The 20,367-nt window shown below is 36.7% G+C and overlaps 1 protein-coding gene across 1 annotated transcript in view; it reads left to right on the top strand.

Moving 5' to 3' along the window:
• TMTC2 (transmembrane O-mannosyltransferase targeting cadherins 2) overlaps nucleotides 1–20,367 on the top strand; it is a 711,043-nt gene that overhangs the window by 416,090 nt on the left and 274,586 nt on the right. Inside the window, exons 5-7 of the mRNA XM_053716930.1 lie at nucleotides 13,276–13,361; nucleotides 14,779–14,963; nucleotides 16,133–16,211. Coding sequence (XP_053572905.1) covers nucleotides 13,276–13,361; nucleotides 14,779–14,963; nucleotides 16,133–16,211 — 350 coding nt within the window. The remainder of the gene's footprint in view (nucleotides 1–13,275; nucleotides 13,362–14,778; nucleotides 14,964–16,132; nucleotides 16,212–20,367) is intronic.

Below are 20,367 nucleotides of genomic sequence, written 5' to 3'. Positions count from 1 at the left end.
ATGTAATTATATTGTTACATGTATATCCTGTTTTTCTCTTTCTAATGATGTCAATTTATAGACAATGTATTCAATTTTGGCCTCAGGGCGAAGCTTGTTTGTTAATCTATACGTTAAACTTCAATAAAAAAATTATTTAAAAAAAAAAAAGGAAAATTTGTGATTGTGACATTGAAATGTCTCATCTGCAGCTGTTAATATTCCAATAATTATGCAATAATAGAATAAAAGGAATAGTCTAGTCAAAATTAAACTTTCATGATTCAAATAGAGCAGGCAATTTTAAGCAACTTTCTAATTTACTCCTATTATAATTTTTTCTTCGTTCTCTTGATATCTTTATTTGAAAAAGCAGGAATGTAAGCATAGGAGCCGCCCCATTTTTGGTTCAGAACATGGATAGTGCTTTCTGATTGGTGTCTAAATGTATCTAAACTAAAAATGAGCTGCCTCGTAAGCTTACATTCAAATAGAGATACCTAGAGATCGAAGAAAAATTGATAATAGGAGTAAATTAGAAAGTTGCTTAAAATTGCATGCTCTATCTGAATCCTGAAAGTTTAATTTTGACTAGACTATCCCTTTAAGCAGATGAGGCACTAACATTTCAATCTGCATTAGATAATTCTGAATGTCATACATTTTGGGGATGACTGGGAGACTTTACGGTTCTGTGTTAAAGAATAATCCGTAGTAAAATAACACAAGTATATCGATTTTAAAATATATATATATATAAAAAAAACCCACACACACAGTAAAATAAAACAACCTAAAATATATATCAAATTTAAAATATAAAAGTGTCTTTCATGTTAAGCAAAAAAGAAATAAGATTTTACGATATACATTTGATTTTAGAAGCAATTCATCTGAATATGATTCTTGCAAACAATTTGAGAGATGTCATTCACACAGTTTAATATTATTTTCTCTTTTAAGCAAAATAATATACTATTCTATCTTGGCAGGCGATAATACAATAAAGACATCACATGAAACCGCACTTTATAATAATACACTTGGTGTATTTATTATAGGGTATAAAATATATTTTACATAAGTACCACATAAAACATTATTTGGCTGACAGAATATGCTCTGACTTTCTCTTCTAAAAAACTTGTAGAGTTAGTAGTGCCAGAAGCCCTTGATTTAGGGCTCGATGATTGAAAGCTCTCTGAGCTGGCGAGATTATTAAAGAATGCTCGCCAGTCCTTCTATTTTCCTGGTGGAATGATCTAAAGCCACTTTTTACCCTGAAAACGCTAAGGGGCGTATACTGCATTTTCATATGAAATGTGCACAAAACAAATCGTATTTTTGACATCATACAAAACAAATATTTAAACCATTCACACAAACATAAGCAGGGAAAAAATTTATTGTTAAGATGCATCAAAAATCGTAACAAAATTCTTCACCAAAAATCGTATGTTAACAAAAAAGTAAAATTTGTATGTAATTTACAGAGGAATAAGTCAAATTAAATATGCACAGCGTAAATCGTAATTGTAGTACACTGGATGTGCAAAAATCACAAAGAAATTTGAGCTTATAAATACAAAATGCAAGCGTAATTGTTGTTTTTTTCTAAAATGGGCTGAACATGGGTGTTCTATGGGCGTATATGAAGATGTCTCTTTAATCCCAGCATAATTCTATAAAGAATTTTGCGCTGCAGGTCTCGCTGTTTTTTCTCGCCAACTAAAAAGGTGGCAAGCTTTTCTCAAAACAATACGAACACTTATAACCCCAACAGAAAAACAAATGCATACTAAAATATAGGCAAATGTAAGGTGCTCTATGCAGAAAGCAGCATAATGTGGGGTTATATTGGCTGCAGGATTTTAATTTTAATGTGCTCTCCCTGCTTGTACATTTTGTTTGTATACAGAGAAAAAATAATTATAATAAAAAATAATTCCCTATCCAGCAAGCTCCAATATCTTTAATAGGAGCCATCGCGCCACTTGCAGGGACTGCCCCTTTTTTACGATCATTGCACTGGGGCAGCCCTTCGAGAGTCAGCGAGAAAAAGTAGGTTTGAGCTGACAAAGATTATATCATCGAGCCCTCAGTCTGCACTGCAGGGCTACACGTTGTAATAGTATTTTAGTGTTGTGCATCATCTATTTAGAGTACTGCTTGGATCCCTCAAAGTACTATTTCTACACATTCCATTAAAAAATGTCCATAACTAGGAATAAAGCACTAAAATGGCAATAAAAAGTATTTTCTAACTATTATAAACAATTCTAGTTTTCACTTTTACTGTGTAGTACAAAGTTGCATAGTGATCACTGCAGAATTAAAAAATGCATTATAAATAAGGTGTTTTTTAAAAAAAAAAATCTCAGTTATACAAAAACTCAATTATTTCATATTATGTATGTGAAAGTGTTTTTCTGCTTTTGGATGGCACTGATAATTTATAAGGATTTACACTAGTTAATCTTGTAAAATTAGTACATTTTTCATAAAAGTTTATTTGGTTCAATTTGGCCACTTGTGCAATGCCTCCCTCTGCTCGTGCACAGCTGTTAATTACTCTTGTTGGACTTGTCTGGGGTGATATTAAAGGGACATGAAACCCAATTTTTTTTCTTTCATGATTCAGATAGAGCATACAATTTTAAACAACTTTCCAGTTTACCTCTATTACCTAATTTGCTTCATTCTCTTTGTATCTGTTGTTGAAAAGCAAAGTAATAATGGACTGAAATTATACTAAAACATATCTTATTCTTGCTAGCAAGGTGAGCTGCTTTGTATGTATAATTGTCTGTGTCTGGTTTTGTCTGTCTGTGCATTTATCTATCTGCATTTATCTGTGTGAGTGTGGTCTGTGTACATACAAAGCAGATTACTTGCTAGCAAGAATAGGATAGGTTTTTGGAAAGATTTCAGTCCGTTATTTTACTCACTTTGAGGCCTATTTATCAAGCCGTTAACCGCAAATACGCTGCAATTCCGCAGCATAATTGTGGAGAGCTTGATTCCCCTTATTTATCAAAGCCTACAGACTGGGAAAAGTTGAAATCTGTGACGTAACATACGATCCGTCGGTCTCAGTCTTACACAGATCGATGATTACATCGTTACAGATGTTTTTCCGAATGCAAATTCGGCACAATCTGACTACTTTTGCTAGTTATCAAATATTTACCAGGTACGCTCGCCACTATTCCGGCCCAGCGTACCTGGTTTTCAATCCGCCACCCTGGAGGATGCCAAAGGAATCAATGGGAGTCTGAAAGCAGCGAAAGCTCATGTTCGCTACTGCCCGATATCCCATTGATTCCTATGGATGAATAAAAGTTATGTTTACACCTAACACCCTAACATGTACCCCGAGTCTAAACACCCCTAATCTGCCGCCCCCTACACTGCTGCCACCTACATTATACTTATTTACCCTTAATCTGCCACCTCGACATCGCCACCACCTACATTATACTTATTAACCCTTAATCTGCCGCCCAACATCGCCGCCACCTACATTATACTTATTAACCCCTAATCTGCCACCTTGACATCGCCCAATCAGCCAATAGAATGCAAGCTTAATCCTATTGGCTGATTGGATCAGCCAATAGGATGAAAGCTCAATCCTATTGGCTGATTGCAACAGCAAATAGGATTTTTTCAACCTTAATTCCGATTGGCTGATAGAATTCTATCAGCCAATTGTAATCTAAGGGACGCCATCTTGGATGACGTCATTTAAAGGAACCTTTATTTGAAAGAAGACGTCGTAAGAAGAGGATGCTCCGCGCCGGATGTCTTGAAGATGGACCCGCTCCGCGCCGGATGGATAAAGATAGAAGATGCCGTCTGGATGAAGACTTCTGCCCAGTTGGATGAAGACGTCGGCCCGGTTGGATGAAGACTTCTGCCGCTTCGTTGAGGATGGATGTCGGCTCTTCAGAAACTGTAAGTGGATCTTCGGGGCTTAGTGATAGGCTTTTTTGAAGGGTTTATTGGGTGGGTTTTAATTTTAGATTAGGGTTTGGGCTTTTGAAAATGAGCTAAATGCCCTTTTAAGGGCAATGCCCATACAAATGCCCTTTTCAGGGCAATGGGGAGCTTAGGTTTTTTTAATTAGGTTTTTATTTGGGGGGTTTGGTTGTGTGGGTGGTGGGTTTTACTGTTGGGGGGGGTATTTGTATTTTTTATTTACAGGTAAAAGAGCTGATTTCTTTGAGGCAATGCCCCGCAAAAGGCCCTTTTAAGGGCCATTGGTAGTTTATTGTAGGTTAGGGTTTTTTTTTTATTTTGGGGGGACTTTTTTATTTTCATAGGGCTCTTAGAATATGTGTAATTAGTTTAAATATTTGATAATTTATTTTTTATTTTGTGTAACTTAGTGTTTATTTTTTTTTGTAACTTAGTATTTGTTATTTTGTGTAACTTAGTTGTTAGTGTTTTGTAACTTTGTAATTTTTAATTGTAGATTTAAATTATTTGAGTAGGGTTAGGTTTTTAACTATATAATAGATTTAATTTAATTTGTAGTTTAATGTAATTTTAGTATAACAGTTAGGGTAGATTAATTATTAATTTTATATAGTTTAATGTAATTTTAGTATAACAGTTAGGGTAGATTAATTATTAGTTTAATATAGTTTAATGTAATTTTAGTATAATAGTTAGGGTAGGTTAATTATTACTTTAATATAGTTTAATGTAATTTTAGTATAATAGTTAGGGTAGGTTAATTAATAGTTTAATATAGTTTAATTTAAATCTAAAGGTAAGTTTTAATTTATTATAAGATAGGGATGAGTTAATATTTAATATAAAGTTAGTGGGTTGTTAGGTTTAGGGGTTAATAGGTTAATTTAGTTTATGGCGATGTGGGGGGCTGACAGTTTAGGGGTTAATAGGTTTAGTAAGTGATAGTGATGTGGGAGGCCAGAGGTTTAGGGGATAATACATTTAGTTAGTTGTGGCGGGGTCTAGGAGCAGCGGAATAGGGGTTAATAAGTTTATTAGAGTTGCGGTGGTGTCGGGGAGCAGCGGGATAGGGGTTAATAACTTTAGTTGCGGCGGGCTCCGGGAGAGGCAGGATAGGGGTTAATACATTTAGTTAGTTGCGGTGGGCTCCTTGAGCGGAGGTATAGAGGGTTAATAACTTTATTAGAGTTGTAGTGGGCTCCGGGAGCAGCGGGATAGGGGTTAATAACTTTATTTAGTTGCGGCGGGGTCGGGGAGCAGCGGGATAGGGGTTAAACATTTTAGTATAGTGGCGGTGTTTCATGACAGTTTATAAATAATGCTAGGAAAAAGCCGAATAGCAGCGAGATCAATGACTGTTAGTTAACAACAGTCCACTGCTCATCGCCCCGTATTTGGTGTGCAGCTTTTTGACAGCTTTTTATATAAATATGGAAAACGTATTCAGGTCTGCGACCGTGATGTTAGACAATGTCAGGCAAGCGTATTGGTGCCGTCGAATGCAAGTAAGTTGACAGCTTGATAAGTAGGCCTCTTTGTGTAACTATACAGCCCCTTGGGATTTTCATTTAATTATGCTTATGCACTATTTTTTAGATGAGGTGCACTTCATATTATACTGAGGAGTAGATAATAAAACAGGTCAAAATCCTTTATTTATCTCATGATGTGTTACTAGAGGTCCTTGTCTAGAAGTAACCACAGTCTAGTTACCAACCTATAGAAAGGAGCTTGTTCTAAAAATAGATACCTCACTACTGTTTGCCTTGGTGCTCAGGAATAGCCCCAGGCTAAGATGCATTATCTTTTTATGGTTCGCAATAGCTAAACCTTTAAAATATTGCAAACTGGAGGAAGAAAAGAATGTGGCTGATCCATAATCGTAAATCCGATAGCACTGGCTTATAATTGTTAAAGTTGAGATACCCTAGGTATAGGCTTACCATAATTTTTAGAGGTGAAACTGGGACCACCTGGCATGGTGTTGGTGGGGGTGTGGCCAGGGGGTGTGGTCAAGGGGGCATGGCGATTGCCGGTATCCTGACGAAAACTTCAATTACACATCTGATTGGTTGTGCATCCAGTCCCTCACGGAGATACATGCCAATCAGATGGGCACTGTAATTCAGCATTAGCGCCTATCTTCACTATCTATTTTGCCTCCGCCTGGGGGTTTACTTCGAGTGGATGCCAGAGGATTAGCAGGGCGCCCCCCAGACAGAGGCAAAAACAAATAGTGAAAATGGGAGAGTAATCGGAAGTAACGTAATGGGAGATTTCAATGACTTGGCGTTTTTGACAGAACACGGGTCCTTTTAAAGTAGTAGCTTTTATGTGCGTAATGTTTTGTGATAACTCTACCCGTCCTCAGTCAAATAACAAGTGAATCCCACAGTTTAAATAGACCATAACACCACCCCCTAGTGATAAAGGCACCATTAAGTTTTCATGGCAAACCATACACAGCATGAGCAAATAAATAATTCATCTAAATCTGAGATTCTAAATAATGCCAAACATCAAGCATAATTACCAATTTCATAAAATAGTGAAAAGTATATACATCTCACAATTTAATATCTGCAGTGTAATATGTGTTTTATGTGTCTAATTAAGGAACAGAACTGGATACTAATAAGGTATAAACACAACATTGAATTAAAGTAAAAAAGAAACAAGTACCTGCTAAATTCCTAGAAAAATAAACAAAGTATAACTTCAAAATTAAAAAAAACTCTATGCTGCTCACTTAGCCTGTATTACTAAATGTGAATTTTGAAGGGCACAAATGTTAATCTAAGCAGGGCTGTATGTTACAAAGTATCAGCATCCAACTATGCTGGAGAGCCACAGCCACAGACTCACAGTCCGGTCATTTTCAATAATGTGTCTGGGTTTCAGGCGGTCTGAAACCCGGACACATGATTCGAAACCCGGAGGTGGCAACCTACTGGGACAGAATGAACAATCAGATGGGACACTGGGACAGCGCCTCCAAACATGGACAATCTTAGTCAAACTGGGACGTCTGGTAAGCCTACCTAGGTATAAAGAACTGTACACAGGAAAAACCCCTGCATATTCATTATTTTTTATATGTGGTGCAGTTAATATAGACAATATAACATTAACTCAATGATCTTTTAAAAATCAGAAAAGTTAATGAATTTAAAATCTCTTTTTGTAGAGTGATCTAATTATCAGAATTCTTTTTTTTTTCCCCAGCTTAGTTTTAGAATTGTGTGGACTAAAAAAATATCCTGTAACTTATTTCAGTTCAAATCCCTCCTCATACCTTTCTTCCCCTTCTTATGATATCCTGGCAACTCCCATATAAAGAATTATATTGTTTACTGGCTTTATAAAAGGATTATATTATTTAGTGGCTTAAAACAAGCTTGTAATTAAGATGACTCATCTTTTTTTCCCCTGAAACTTTAGAGACACATTTTTTTACTTTATTAGGCGTATCATTGACCAGGCATGAAATATCATGACAATAGCTTGCAGAGTGTATTTTCTGTATGCACAACCTAAAATAAATACAATCGTTTATATTCATAGGAGACACGTACAAATATTTTCAGCTCTAACTACTTTGCTTTTGACAAGAAAAACAAGAGAAAATATACATTGCAGCACTCTTTGGCAACCAAATGACAAGTATCTTTATAAACTGACATAATAATGCAATGATAACAATGTAAGAGCGTTTTATTATTGCACAAATCCTTGCTTGTAACACACATGAAGGGGTTAATTACTTAAGTCCTTTCAGGAACCACAATGCATTGCTGGTCTTGAGCAGCAAATGACGTTTAAGCTATTCAAAAGTGGCAAATGCATATAGATTCCAATCTCAATGTCTTGCTTGGTGTGGGAGGACCCCTTTGTACGATTTTATTATTTCATTAACATGCCCCTTTAATTTTACATACAGCCTGTTCAAATGTATTTCGTGGAAATAATTTACTAACATTACTTGTTAATAAATCAAGTCCTTAGGGTGAGTTACAGGAGCTGGAGAAGTTTTTCACACGGTAGAGACCTTTTAATTTATAGTAGGTTTTGCCTACTGAGGCCCAGATTACAAGAGGAGGGCTAATGATCGCGCAGAGTGCACTATCAGCATAGCAGGCCTGTGCCTAGAATAGTGCGCAGTCTGATATTTTTATATGTTACCGAAACCATCATTTTTTTTAGCGCTAACACACACACATATATATATCATGAATAGATTTTCAGACAACACAACTGTTTGATATTTTTTAATACCAGACCTCTGATTGCCTATTGTCTGTTATAAATCTATATGGTTTAAATACATTTCGAGCGAGAACAGAATCCAGGGATATTGCTTGTGTTAAATGGGTCACCATTTTAACAGTAACTAATTTAAGCTCAATTGTAGCTTTTATTGTAAGTATATTAAGATTTTTATAGGTTGAACTCCATGGACTTCTGACTTTTTTCAACCTCACCTACTATGTTACTATTTGTGTGTGTGATATATATATACGCACACACACATAACATACATACACATATACAGTATATGAACAGAACATGTTTCTTTTTTTTTTACTCCACCTTCTGCTTAGCACTTGAGTATAAAGCCCGACCCTTAGAAATCTATTAGGTAAAGAAATTTAGTGTGGGGTTGCTATCCAACCTCCAAATTAGGAAGCCTTAGATTTTCCACCAAGTACTAACTTTTGACTTTCAACTTGTAAAATGAAGGCAAAAATAAGAGAGAGATTGATTAACTTGAGTGGTGCTAGTGCTCATTTGCTCTAATATTTTTGCTCTCTGCTTGTAACATAAGCCTGAGTGGGTTAATAGGACATTACAGGCAATAATTTTCCATTATGTTAGATGTACTGCAGCTACTTATTTGATGGCATGAAAACTACTATCTTAGCACAACCTTGTTAAATCTCACAAATGATAGATCTCCGTCTGAAGTGGAATAGACAAAACTGACTACTCCCTCTATTGCTACCTTTAAAGATGGTTTGTCTTACTAAACCACTCCATTTTATTTCTGTTCATCTCAAGCAGGACAAGACTAAAAACCTTTTCCTTGCATAAAGATGTATGTGACTAGTGAGGCACTGAGGTGGCTATGCTCCAATGGATCCCTACAGGACAGGAGTGTGGTGGGACAGGCAAGGTTTCCAGATCCATCCTGGGCCCTCTTTATGAAGGACACTGTTATGATGGATGCCAGGATTTTGGAAAGTCCTTGTATTAGTGTGCAAGGATAATGCAGGTTTTCTAAACAATCAATGCATGTGTATTTCAAAAGTGATAGATTAAGCAGGCAGTGGTATATTTCATTGTTAGTCCTGCTATGCTTTGGTATCTCTTGCGCAAGCAGCACCTCTAACCCCCATTCACATAGATGGAAGAGCATGGCCAAGTGTGATGCACAAGACAAAAATACCTTGAAATCAGAACTGTAAATTACTTGTGTGGTTCAATAGACAGTGTTACATATTATTATTTTTTATTTTTTTTTTCTTGGTAAAATGTGCTCTATGGCTGCTGTGATAGGTAGCAGATTTTAGTTCCAATGTAAATATTTATACGTTTTTATTTGACTTGTCCAAGTTTTTTTGTGAAGGGATTTAAAGGGTCATTGTCCACTAGCTTTTGCCTTTGCGTACATGTTTTGTAGATGATTCTTTTTTATATAGTCCATTTGGGAGTGTTATTTAAAAATAAGCAAAACTATACTTTTTTACAAAAACATTGTGCTGATTCTAAGTCTCCAATTTTAAGTCTCCTAACCAATCCTCAAAGTTTTAAATGTATACTGATGTCTGCAGACTCCTGGTCATGTAATGGGTCTTTTCATATGCAGGGGAGGGGGGAGTGTCTGCCCTCCTTGCTTTCCCAGCCCCTTTATACTGGATTTTTATATCGGTATCTGTGCATATTTTTCTTTATAGTAGCTATATGAAATTTGGTGTATACTGTCCCTTTAAGAATTTGTCTATTGCAGAACTTTAGAAGTTCAGTCTCTTACTCTGTTGACATTGGATTCAGAATTGTACCACAAATGTTTTGACTTCCAGAGAGGCACTTTGTTTATAAGGCTATCAGTTACTTGTGCAATCTATAGGTAAAGAATATAAATTCAAATGTATTAAAAGAAAACCAAGAGTCCATGTTCTGAAACTTCATTCAGCTTTTACTGATAAAGGAAAAATAAGGACTGTTCAGGCCAGTATCATATTTGAGATCCTTGAACAAGCACATCATAAAATGAATCACTTTGGATGTAGTTCTGTTTTACGTAGACCTCAAAAAGATGTTTACTTCCATTTCCCAGTGGTGATCAACCATAAGCAATATCTGTAATTTGTACAACTTTCTGGATGACATTTTATATGTGACAGCGTGGATAAAGAATCCTATATACAAATGAAGGAAGCCTTAAAGGGCCATTATACACTCATTTTTTCTTTGCATAAATGTTTTGTAGATGATCTATTTATAAAGCCCATAAAGTTTTTTTTTTATTTTTTTTTTTATAATTTTGCTTATTTTTAAAGAACATTGCTCCCAAAGTTTTATTTGAATACCGTCAGCTACCTTCTCCAGCTTGCTCCTGTTTGTGTAAAGGGTCTTTTCATATGCAAAAGAAGGGAGAGGGGGGGGGTGTCTTATTTCCCACTTGCAGTGGGCTTTCCAACTGCCTTTTCAACAGAGCTAAACTGAAAGCTTCTAAGTACGTTTTTAAACCATTTTATACTGGATTTTTATATCAGTATCTGTGCATCTTATTCTTTATAGTAGTGTCTGTTACATGCAGTTATATGAAAATTAGTGTATACTGTCCATTTAAAGTTTTTTTTTTCACTACAATGGCTGGATAATAGAGTATTCTATCCCTTCCAACACCAGACAGGATCTCATATCTGACCATTTATGTTCTATGCAATTTTCTAACATCCAGAGCCTGGATGAGGATGTTGTGGAATCTGATAGCAACAATCCATATTTGTAATGCAACTACATATTCCAGGATGACATACACAGGATACAATAGATAAAGACAAGACATAGAAGGCAGACTAGAACAAAAGGGCTACAAGATACACACACATACTCAGATGCAGATTATCCCCTTGTGTCATTGAGAATAGTTTTATAAATTGTATCTGATTATTTCAATTATCCGAAAAACATTTTAACAGAATCCCTGTAGGTTGTATGCCAAATAAAACCCCTTTTCTCACCTCATTGGTTTCCAGTATTGTTATCAGTGTCATGTTTTATTAGGTTTGCAAGGTTGAGTACAATGTCAGCCTGTGCTTGTCCAAGCTTTTTTTCTGTTTCAATTACTGAAAAAAAGTAGTTTGTGTTAAAGGGACTGTCTACAATAGACTAGTTTTGCATAACCAACACAGTTATATTAATACACTTTTTACCTCTGTGATTACCTTGTATCTAAGAACCTTCTGACAGCCCCCTGATCACATGACTGTGACTAGTATTTAGTATTGTATTGTAACGCTCCCCGGGTGTTAACACAGTGTTATCTATATGGCCAACATGAACGTTTCAGTTTTTTGTTGTTAAAAGCAATTTTAAAAGCCTGTGATAAAAGGCAGCCCTCAATGGCTTAAAAATTAGCATATGAGATTACCTAGCTTTAAAGGGACAGTTTACTCAAAAAATTTCTCCCCTTTAATTTGCTCCCAATGATCCACTTTACCTGCTGGAGTGTATTAAATTGTTTACAAGTAGCTCCTTTACCCTTATATTGGCATTTGAAATTGTTAATTTAGCATGTGGTATCCCCACCTATTCTGAAAGTTTGTGGCCGCGCGTACCAGCTATAGATAAGCTTTGTAAACACAGCCAGCAGAAGAAATTACACTCCCAGTGTGATAAAGCAGAGATAAGGTAATAAAATGTTGATTTTCCATTGTTGTCTCAAAGTATTGGTGATTGTTTTATGGACAGATATAAGATAAAGAAGCTGGTATATGTGCACAATGTGATACAGTAATGAGATCGGATTATACCTACAAGCTCAACCTATTTTATTAGGTTGTGGCTTCAAAACACAAAATCAGAGCTTTAATATACAGAAATAAACCTTAAAAAGCTAATTTTCATACATTTTTTACTCTGCAGTTGGTAAAAAAGCAATTGTAAACCCATTAAGGGAAAAACTATTTTACAGTATACTGTCCCTTTAATTTCAACTAAGAATACCAAGAGAACAAAGCAAATTTGATGATAAAAGTAAATAGGGAAGTTGATTAAAATGACATGCCCTATCTGAATAAGGAAAGTTTAATTTTGACTAGACTGTCCCTTTAATAGCTGGCAGAAACAAATCAATTAGTTAAGAAAGGTTAACAAATAGATACTTAAGTCAGTCTGGCTAACACAGTATACATTACTGGAAAAATGTACTGTGCAGCATGATGTGTTATGGGTTTCATTAACACCCCCTGCTTAATCCAATAACAATTATTTACTGCACTTTTTTGTCTTGATGTGTTAGGAGTTGGTGGACACTAAAGTAAAATTTAAGCTTTTTATTTTTCTGACAGAGCATGCAATTTAACATAAGAAAAATCTAATTTCCTTCCATTATCAAATTGTGCACAGTATTTTTTATGCACTCTTTTCTGAGGAGTCAGCTTCTATTGAGCATGTGCAAGAGTTCACAGTGTATAGGTATATACATTTTGTGATTGGCTTATTGATGTCACATGATACAGGTGTCAAGAAATCTACTATTCATTTGATGTCCAGAGTAAGTGCTATTACAATGTATTTTATTGTGCATTTGTTGATTATATAATTCTACTGTATTTAATGGTACTTTAAAGGGACATGGAATATCCAATTTTCTTACATCATTCAGACAGAGCATGCAATCTTAAACAATTTTCCAATTTACTTCTATCATCTAATGTTCTTCATTCTCTTAGTATCCTTTGTTGAAAAGCATACATAGTTGGGCTCATTAGTAGCAATGCACTACTGAGAACGAGCTGCTAATTGGTGGTTGCACATATATCCCTTTTGTCATCGGCTCAACTGATGTGTTTAGTTTAATCCCAGTAGTGCATTGCTGCTCCTTTAACAAATATTCCAAATGGATGAAGCAAATTTGGTAATAGAAGTAAACTAAAAAGTCCGAATGGTGAAAGAACAATTTTGGGTTTAATGTCGGAAAACAGTTATACTCAGTGTATTGTCCAATATATTTAGCATGTTGTTCTCTTTCCTGTGTTTAAACTGATGACATCTAATCAGCTTATTATTTTGTGTCTTTTATTATAGAGGATTATTGCTGCAAGAGAACAGCAAGTTTTCAGAGGCTCTACATTACTACAAATTAGCAATTGGTAGCAGGCCTACACTTGCATGTAAGTAACGTCTTACATTTTATCAGCTTCATCAGCATCTGTAAATCATTATCATCTTGAGGTCTTTTTGAAATAAGATGATGGTTTTGTGGCAAGGTCTTAGACCTTCATCACAACAGGCATCCTAATTGGCACCGTTTGTAAAGATGAAAGGTTTTGAGCAAGCGTGTGGGCTGAACCACCAATCTCCTGTGGTGGTCCTTTACAGAAGAATTAAAAATAAAATATTTTGGCAGTAAACATGACCAAGGGAAATTTTAAAAACTAATTATTATGTATATTGTGTCTCAATTTAAAGGGATATAAAAGTGCAAAAATAAGAAAATGCACCTATATTTAAGATCATTTTATTATTCCACTATTGTTCCTTTTAAATATATTTCTAAATGCTGAACAGAAAAAGGGATGTTGCTGTATTGGTCCCACAGAGAATGTTCCTTTAGTACATTGGGATACTTTTTAATGGACCAACAAAATCAAGTTTTTTTTATTTTTATTCCATAAGCTTTCAAGACCTCACAGGTCTCTTCTGAACCAAGAGAGCTTTACATCTGAAGAAGAGACCTGCAAGGTCTTGAAAGCCTATGAAATAAAAAACCTTGATTTTGTTGGTCCATCAAAAGGTATTAGTCTACTACAGGAACATTCTAAATGCTAAAATGTATTAAACACATAGTTAAAGTCATCTCCAGCTCAGAAATGCACTACTGTGAGCTAACTGAACACATTTGGTAAGCCAATTAAAAGAGTATTTAGCCACCAATCACCAGCTATCATTGCTGCTGCTGAGGATATGTACATATTCTTTTAAACAAAGGATGCCAATACAACAAAGTAAATTTTTGAACAGAAATTAATTTAAAACTACCTTAACATTAAATGATCTGTCTAAATCATTCAAGTTTAAAGGGACACTGAACCCAAATATGTTCTTTCATGATTTAGATAGAGCAGGCAATTTTATGCAACTTTCTAATTTACTCCTATTATCATATTTTCTTTGTTCTCTTGCTATCTTTATTTGAAAAAGAAGGCATCTAAGGTTTTTTTGTGGTTCAGAATTCTGGACAGCACTTTTTTATTGGTGGATGAATGTATCCACCAATCAGCAAGGACAACCCAGGTTGTTCACCAAAAATGGGCCGGCATCTAAAATTACATTCTTCCATTTCGAATAAAGATACCAAGAGAATAAAGAAAATTTGATAATAAGAGTAAATTTAAAAGTTGCTTAAAATTTCATGCTCTATCTGAATCATGAAAGAAAAAAATTGGGTTCAGTGTCCCTTTGAGTTTGACTTTCCTATCCCTTTGATTATAATAGCTATTTGATATTCTACCAATTAAGGCAACATCTTTTTTCTGCAGATTATATGAATTAAATAATGTACTTATTCATTGTATTTTATTCTCCCAGCGGCATACTTGAATACAGGTATAATTCTTATGAATCAGGGAAGAACAGAAGAGGCCAAAAGGACATTCATTAAGTGCTCAGAAATTCCAGATGAAAATTTAAAAGATCCTAATGCTCACAAGAGCTCTGTGACCAGTTGCCTTTATAACTTGGGGAAATTATTTCATGAGCAAGGGCAACATGAGGTAAGCCTGGCTATTTTATTTTGCTTATTACAACAGTGTAATTCACAATATGCTTAGAAAGTTCCCACAAAAAGATCCATAGCGACACATGTTTTTACTTTTTTTTTAAGTTTTGGGGGTGGGGGTTGTTGGGTTAAAGGGACAGTAAAGTCAAAATTAAAGTCAAAATTAAACTTTCGTGATTCAGATAGAGCATGCAATTTTAAACAACTATCCATTCAACTTTTGTTATCAAATTTGCTTTGTTCTCTTGGTATCTTCTATTGACGAATACAACTAGGTAGGCTCATAAGAGCTCAGGAGTTTGCACGTGTCTTTAGTACTCTCTGTCAGCAGTGTTTTGCAACATTATTTGTAGCTTTGTACTAAAGACACATGCACACTCCTGAGCTCTTATAAACCTACCTAACTTTACTTTTTAAATAAAGATACCAAGAGAACAAAGCATATCTAATAACAGAAGAAAATTGGAATTTTTTTTTTAAATGACATGCTCTGTCTGAATCATGACAGTTTAAAGGGACACTCAGGTCAAATTAAATGTTCATGATTCAGATATAGCATGTAATTTTAAACAACTTTCCAATTTACTTCCATTAAAAAAAAGTGTGCACAGTCTTTTATATTTACACTTTTTGAGTAACCAGCTCATACTGAGCATGTGCAAGAATTCACAGACTATACATATGCATTTGTGATTGGCTGATGGCTATCACATGGTACAGGGGGAGTGGAAATATACATACCTTTGACATTTGTTAGAAAAAAATCTACTACTCATTTGGAAATTCAGAGTAAATGCTACTGTATTGTCTTATCTTGCATTTGTTGATTATGCAAATCTACTGTGTTTACTGGTCTGAATTTACTGTCCCTCTAATACCAAATTATTTTTAAAGCTGATTCCAAACATTTTTTGTTGTTGTTGGGGGAGGGGGGTAGATTTAGCCAGCATGAAAGAGAAAGGTCACTAAAGAATGCTTTCTTTTATAAAAATTATGTTTATATGGACCATGGAAAACTTAGATCTCAAGGCTGATGTTGAATGATTATGTAAATAAACTAGCACTAACCAGATCTGGACATTTTTATTCCTCTCTACATATATAAAAAAGAGTTAGAGAATAGCTTTATCTCCATGGTTTTCCTTTCTTGTGTCTCTTTTTCAGGATGCCCTTGCTGTATATAAAGAAGCAATACAGAAAATGCCAAGGCAGTTTGCACCACAGAGTTTGTACAACATGATGGGTACGTACAGGAAACTTATGACGATGAAAAAAAAAAGCCACATATGCTGGAAATAAAAGTATAAAGGCACAATATATATTAACATAAAGGGAAGTCATGTTTCGAAGACTACAAGATTTACAAACTTGATTAAAAGTAAGATTTTAGCTTTGAAAGCAAAAATCTCTTAAAGATGACCAGTAGATGGCAACTTTAGAAGGCTTTTTCTTTCTAATGACACAGTGAGTCCACGGATCATCATCAATTACTATTGGGAATATCACTCCTGGCCAGCAGGAGAAGGCAAAGAGCACCACAGCAAAGCTGTTAAATATCCCTCCCCTACCCACAATCCCCCAGTCATTCTCTTTGCCTGTAGTGCAAGGAGGAGGTGAAGTTTAGGTGTCTGATGAGAAGTTTTCTTCAATCAAGATTTTATTATTTTTTTAACAGAGTAAGCCACCAATTACCAGCTAGCATTGCTGCTTCTGGGGTCTAGCCTAGTCCACATCAGTCTCTTCAGTAGGGCAGTGCTGGCTTTTGAGCACTTGAGAACTTGTGAGGTTCAATCCTCACTGCGTTTTCTCAAGAATCTGCTGCCCTAACTAGAAAATCTGAGTAGGTTTACTCAGTTTTTCTCTTTTCACAGGTCCATGTGAGGTGCTGCACCCTCTCAATCCAGGTGAGCTGTCCTGCTGCCGGACAGCACTTTCAGGTAAGTGCCTTTTTAATTTTTGCAAGGATATTGCTGGCACTTGTTACAGCTAAAAGCTGTCTTATTTAATATGGGACTTTATTAAACCTTCATGTTTGGGGTTTCTTTTAGGCAGTTTGGGCATTGAGACTGTGAGGTGATTTATGATGGCTCAGTGTGTTATAGTAGTTTTTATACTTTAACTTTTGGTCATGGAGATTACTGTTGTAAGCCATTTTTTTCGGCAGTTAGGGCTCTGTAACGACTCTGTATTTGAAAAGGGGATTGTTTCTTCTGTGAGGGAAGTCACTCTATGAGCTGCAGGACAGGTAAAAAAGCTACTGAGGTGTATAGGTAGCCTGAGGTCTATTTGGTTTGTTGCGCTAACACACATTTCTATTTAAAGACACAGTACACATTTATTTTTTATTTTCAAATAAATAATTTTTACACTATCCTTATTTATTACATAAGTTAATCAAGAGGCTTTTTAAACCATTATCCCAGGCGAAGTTGCTGCTTGTCAGTTATGTTTTGATGCTCAGGTGGAACCCCCAGTTCCTTTTTTTCCTCATGCATTGAGAGAACTTTAAGTTATAGAGTTAAAATATTTGACCATGAGCCACCATTATCCCAGGCAAATGCTGTTCAGGTGTCTCCTGTTGCAGATATGCCGCAGATTTCTGCTCAAGCGTCCCAACTTTTCAGTCTCCACATACAGTGCCCTGTGTATCCTCTTGCAATCCTGTAAGATTTTCTCTACAAGACATTGCTTCCCAGGTATCCCTTGCGGTATCTGAGGCCTTGTCAGCTTTTCCCATGTTGCAAAAGGTGTAAAAGGAAATTTAAGGACTCAGTAAGGTTTCTGATCAAGTTCTGGCTATCCAGAGTGTCCCTTCCCATAAGCCTGAAGAAGTTGACATGTTGGTAGCATCTGAGGGGGAAATACCAGACTCAGACAATGTAATTCCTCCTTCTGATGCTGAAGTGGTATCCTTCAGATTTAAGCTAGAACACCTTTGCTTATTACTTAAGGAGGTTTTGGCTACTTTGGACGACTCTGACACAACTATCGTAGTCAATCCTAAAAAGTCTAGTAAATTTAATAAATACTTTGATGTTCCCTCCGCGGTGGAGGTTTTCCAATTCCTGACCGTGCTGCGGAGATTTTTGCTCGAGAATGGGAAAGACCTGGTATTCCCTTTTCTCCGTCTCCTATTTTTAAGAAGATGTTTCCTATAGCGGATTCTATTAAGGAGTCGTGGCAGACAGTTCCTATGGTAGAAGGAGCGATCTCCACTTTAGCCAAGTGGACTACTATTCCCATAGACTTAGAGGATAGTTGTTCTTTTAAAGATACAATGGATAAAAAATTGGAGGCTTTACTAAAAAAGATGTATGTCCACCAGGATCTACAATGGCAACCTGCGGTTTGTATCACCACTGTTACCAGCGCTGCGGCTTACTGGTTTGATGCATTTCAATCTCTTCAGACTGATACCCCTTTTTATGAGATCCAGGACAGGATTAAGGCTCTCAAGTTAGCCAGTTCATTCATTACAGATGCTTCCTTACAGGTTATTAAACTGGGAGCCAAAATTTCTGGTTTTGTGGTCCTAGCCTGCAGGGCCTTGTGGTTGAAGTCCTGGTCTGCGGATGTTTCATCTAAATCTAAGCTCATGGCTATTCCATATTCCATACAAGGGTAAGATCTTGTTTGGACCTGGTTTGGTGGAAATTATCTCAGATATTACTGGAGGGAAGGGTTCTTTTCTTCCTCAAGATAAAAAGAATAGGCAGAAGGGACGTCAGAGTAATTTTCAATTCTTTCGTAACTTTAAAGGCAAGCCTTCCTACCCTTCCTCCAAGCAAGATCAAGCCAAACATTCCTGGAAGCCCAACCGGTCCTGGAATAAGGGAAAGCAATCTAAAAAGCCTTCAGCTAATTCCAAGTCAGCATAAAGGGTTGGCCCCTGATTCAGGAGCGGATCTTGTAGAGGCAGACTCTCTCTTTTTTTTCCCAGGCTTGGATAAGAGATGTACCGGATCCCTGGGCAGTGGACATTGTCTCTCTGGGATACAAAATAGACTTCAAATCTTTTCCTCCCAGAGACAGGTTTCTCCTCTCCAGATTATCTGTAGACCAGATAAAAAGAAAGGCGTTCTTACATTGTGTCAAGGACCATGCCGCCCTAGGGGTAATAGTTCCAGTTTCCTTTCAGAAAGGGTCTGGGATTTTACTTGAATCTGTTCGTAGTTCCCAAAAAGGAGGGAACATTTCAACCAATTCTAGATCTAAAATGTTTAAACAAGTTTCTCAGAGTGCCATCCTTCGAGATGGAGACTATTAGCTTCATTCTTCCCTTGCTACAAGAGGGTCAGTTCAGGACAACCATAGACCTAAAGGATGCATACCTTCATGTTCCCATTCACAGGGACCATCACAGTTAATGAGATTCACCTTTTTGGACAATCATTTCCAGTTTGTGGCCCTTCCATTCGGCCTTCCACAGCTCCCAGAATTTTTTCAAAGGTTCTGGGGGCTCTTTTAGCTATGCTTCGATCTCGGGGCATTGCAGTGGCACCTTATCTGGATGACATTCTGGTTCAGGCGCCATTTTGTCAACAAGCAGAATCTCATATGGAGATCTTGTTGTCTTTTCTTCAATCCCACGGATGGAAGGTCAATCAGGAAAAAAGTTCTCTGGTTCCAGCTACAAGGGTCGTATTTTTGGGGATCATAATAGACTCCCTATTAATGAAGATTTTTCTGACGGAGGTCAGAAAAAGAAAGATTTTCGACTCTTGTCTTGCCCTTCATTCCTCTCCACGGCCGTCAGTGGCTCAATGTATGGAGGTAATCGGTCTGATGGTGGCTTTCATGGACATCATTCCGTTTGCTCGTTATGCAGTTATGCATGCTCAATGGAACAGGGACTATTCAGATCTGTCTCCATGTGTAGATCTAGATCAGGCATCAATAGACTCTCTTCCGTGGTCGCTTTCTCAAGATCATCTCTCCCAGCGTACTTGCTTCCGCAGACCCTCCTGGGTGATTGTGACCACGGATGACAGCCTTCTAGGTTGGGGAGCAGTATGGGGCTCATTGAAAGCTCAGGGCTTATGGACCCAGGAGGAGTCAGTCCTGCCCATAAACATCTTGGAGCTGAGAGCTATCTTCAATGCTCTTCTGCCCTAGCCTTAGTTTGCCTTAGCCTGGTTTATCAGATTCCAGTCAGACAACATAACCTTGGTGGCCTACATCAACGACCAGGGGGGAACTCTGAGTTCCTTGGCCATGACAGAGGTGGCCCGAATTATTCAGTGGGTGGAGACCCACAACTGCTGTCTTTCTGCAATCCACATCCCAGGAGTGGACAATTGGGAAGCAGATTTTCTGAGCAGACAGACTTTTCATCCCGAGAAGTGGGAACTTCATTCGGATGTGTTTTCCAGCTTGACCCTCAAGTGGGGGCAGCCGGA

This window comes from Bombina bombina, chromosome 6, assembly GCF_027579735.1.
Source record: "Bombina bombina isolate aBomBom1 chromosome 6, aBomBom1.pri, whole genome shotgun sequence".
In the NCBI taxonomy this organism is placed as follows: Eukaryota; Metazoa; Chordata; class Amphibia; order Anura; family Bombinatoridae; genus Bombina; species Bombina bombina.
Note: the sequence above shows the minus strand (reverse complement) of the source record. Positions and strands in the feature narration are given on the sequence as shown.